At 36.2% G+C, this 2,500-nt stretch overlaps 1 protein-coding gene across 1 annotated transcript in view; it reads right to left on the reverse strand.

The window, feature by feature from the left end:
• The window catches only part of LOC136849958 (uncharacterized), a 272,614-nt gene that overhangs the window by 117,712 nt on the left and 152,402 nt on the right, over nucleotides 1-2,500 (reverse strand). The window contains exon 3 of the mRNA XM_067123484.1: nucleotides 516-835. Within this exon, the coding sequence (XP_066979585.1) occupies nucleotides 516-835 (320 nt within the window). The remainder of the gene's footprint in view (nucleotides 1-515; nucleotides 836-2,500) is intronic.

A 2,500-nucleotide genomic window follows, 5' to 3' on the forward strand; every position in this document is an offset into this window, starting at 1 on the left:
AAATAAATTTAAAACGAAACATCAGGTAAGAGAACTAATGATTACAGCAAGAAAAAGATGTGATGCTCAAAAGCCAAATATAGAAAAAATTAAGCAATAAAGTAAAAGATGAAAGAAAACTTGAAAATAACTTCATGAATTTAATAAATGTAACAGGAAGGCCGCGCAGTAAAAATAAAATGAACAACACATGTGATCGCTGCTTTCGTAAGCCTCAAAATATGACAGAGGAACCAAGGCCAATTGTGCAAGGTTAATGTGAATGACAAACTTTCCGATTCCTTCTCGAGGTAATGTAAAAGGGAAAATGTCACGCTTGATAAAATGATGAGGGAAATGGTTCTTTCCTTTTAGAGATCTATAAGCATACAAGAAAACCATCTCGGAAGAATGAATTATATTATCAAAAAATGAAATAAATAAGAAAGTTTAAAGGTTTTTTGCTAATCTAATATATATAAAAAATAATAGAAAATAAACATAAAATAAAACGTAAAATTTAAAACCAAACTTACCGACTCATTCGTGAGATCATGAACAGTGCAATCCAGCGTCGCGGTGGCCCCAAGAAACACGTCGGCAGTGGTGTTGCCAGACGTGAAATGGGGCACGGGCACGTGGTGCTGTTCACCGTGGTGGGTATGGTGCTCGTGATCGTACTGCCCCTCGGACACCACGACGAACCGGGCAACTTTCCTGGGCAGGGTCAGGGGACCGTGGAGAGAGGCGGAGGACAGTCCGGAGTTCGAGGGCGAGGAAGGTATGGACGAATATTTCCCGCTGGAGACGTAAGCTTGCGGGGGACCTATGGCCGTGTCCAGGTGGTTACTCGGCCCTGAAAGGAGAAAGGGCGTGAGGTCTCGAGGAGGCGATACTTAATGTAAATATAGTTAGTTGACTATGAGGGACAGTCACGTTCTTTTAGGATTAAGGTAATAATCACGTTCTTTTAGGGTTAGGGGAGACTATAAAGAACTGTCACGTTCTTTTAGGATTAAGGTAATAATCACGTTCTTTTAAGGTTAGGCTAGACTATGTAGAACAACCACGTTCTTTTAGGATTAGAGTAGACTAGGAAGAACAATCATGTTCTTTTAGGATTAGGTTTAAAAAAGACAGTTTTCGTCTGAGAAAATCTTGGTAATCCTCATAAAACCTAGGGTTTTTAATTGTATTTTTAACAATATACCAAGATTTACACACAAACAAAGGCTTTATTTTATTCTCAATCTTCTTATTAGCATGAAAAGCGAAAGATGTAAAAATTGCCAAAATATTTCTAAATCAACACCGGAGTTAGTTTCCTTGTCATAATTATCTTAAGCAACCTGGAAATATATTTTTTTTAAATTTGTAAACAGCTAGGATACCAAGTTTAAAGTCAAATAAACCGTTATCCATCCGTTAAAATGTATACTTCCATCATACCACATTAACTGTTATATACTATTTTTTTCAGTCACCCTCATAGATTGTTGAATAGCTGTAATATTATGATAATGTAGGAATATTTTTTTTATATTTAATGATTTATATAACGTTGAGAAATGTAAGCATTGATAGTATCATCGAGAATACTGTTTAACTTGAAAATTTTTAGCTTGTAGTAGACTACGAAAGAAATGATAGGTATGATCATTTCTTTATTTTTTGATAAAGGAAATGAACGTTAATTTTACTAAACCTTCCTTAGCATTAGCAATGATTCTATACCGTCACAAGGATCACGTGTCTAAATGTACTGCAAGAGTCGAGGGGGGCGGGGGTATTAAAAGGCATAAGTACCAAGTGCTTTCGTGTATTTGATATGTACACTTCCTCAGGGTACTGTACCCTGAAGAAGTGTATATATCAAACACACGAAAGGGTTTGGTACTTATGCCTTTTGATATTTCCCTCTGGCCCTTGCATTAGCAATGTTATGCATCATCCGAAAAATTCATTAGATATAGTTTACATGTCTTTAGTATAAAGAACCGTGAATAATATTCTACAAAGGCTATAAACGTACTGCCTAGCTTCGACTTCATTTAGCCACATTTCTGTAACATAAATAAAAACAAAAACTTATGCAGATCGGTTGAAAACATTCACGCGAGCTCACAAATTTAGAAACGTTCCGAGAAAATCCTCTTAGGAATATGAAAAAGTATGAAAAGTAATACTCTCAACATGAGAGAAAGGAATAAAAAAAAAAACCTCGTAAAATGGTTCGAAAATAAACTGGAGTATATTCGATGACATTAAGAGCGAGATGTTTCCTGCAGTGAAAATTTAAAAGTCGCGTTTCATACGACATAAACAGCGAACGACGCAATATGCTCAAGTGTTCGCGAAAGTCGCTGGGATGAAATCGGAAGAAATAAGGGTTCTATTACCCTTCGTTTTCCGGGTCAATAGTTCCGATAAAGAAATACGTAGTTTTATTTTCTGTGGTGCAGCTGAGGAGTTTAATAAAGATTGTATTGTTGGTCGTTTTCCGGGTGAATAGTTCCGATAA

This window comes from Macrobrachium rosenbergii, chromosome 21 (genome assembly GCF_040412425.1).
Source record: "Macrobrachium rosenbergii isolate ZJJX-2024 chromosome 21, ASM4041242v1, whole genome shotgun sequence".
NCBI lineage: Eukaryota > Metazoa > Arthropoda > Malacostraca > Decapoda > Palaemonidae > Macrobrachium > Macrobrachium rosenbergii.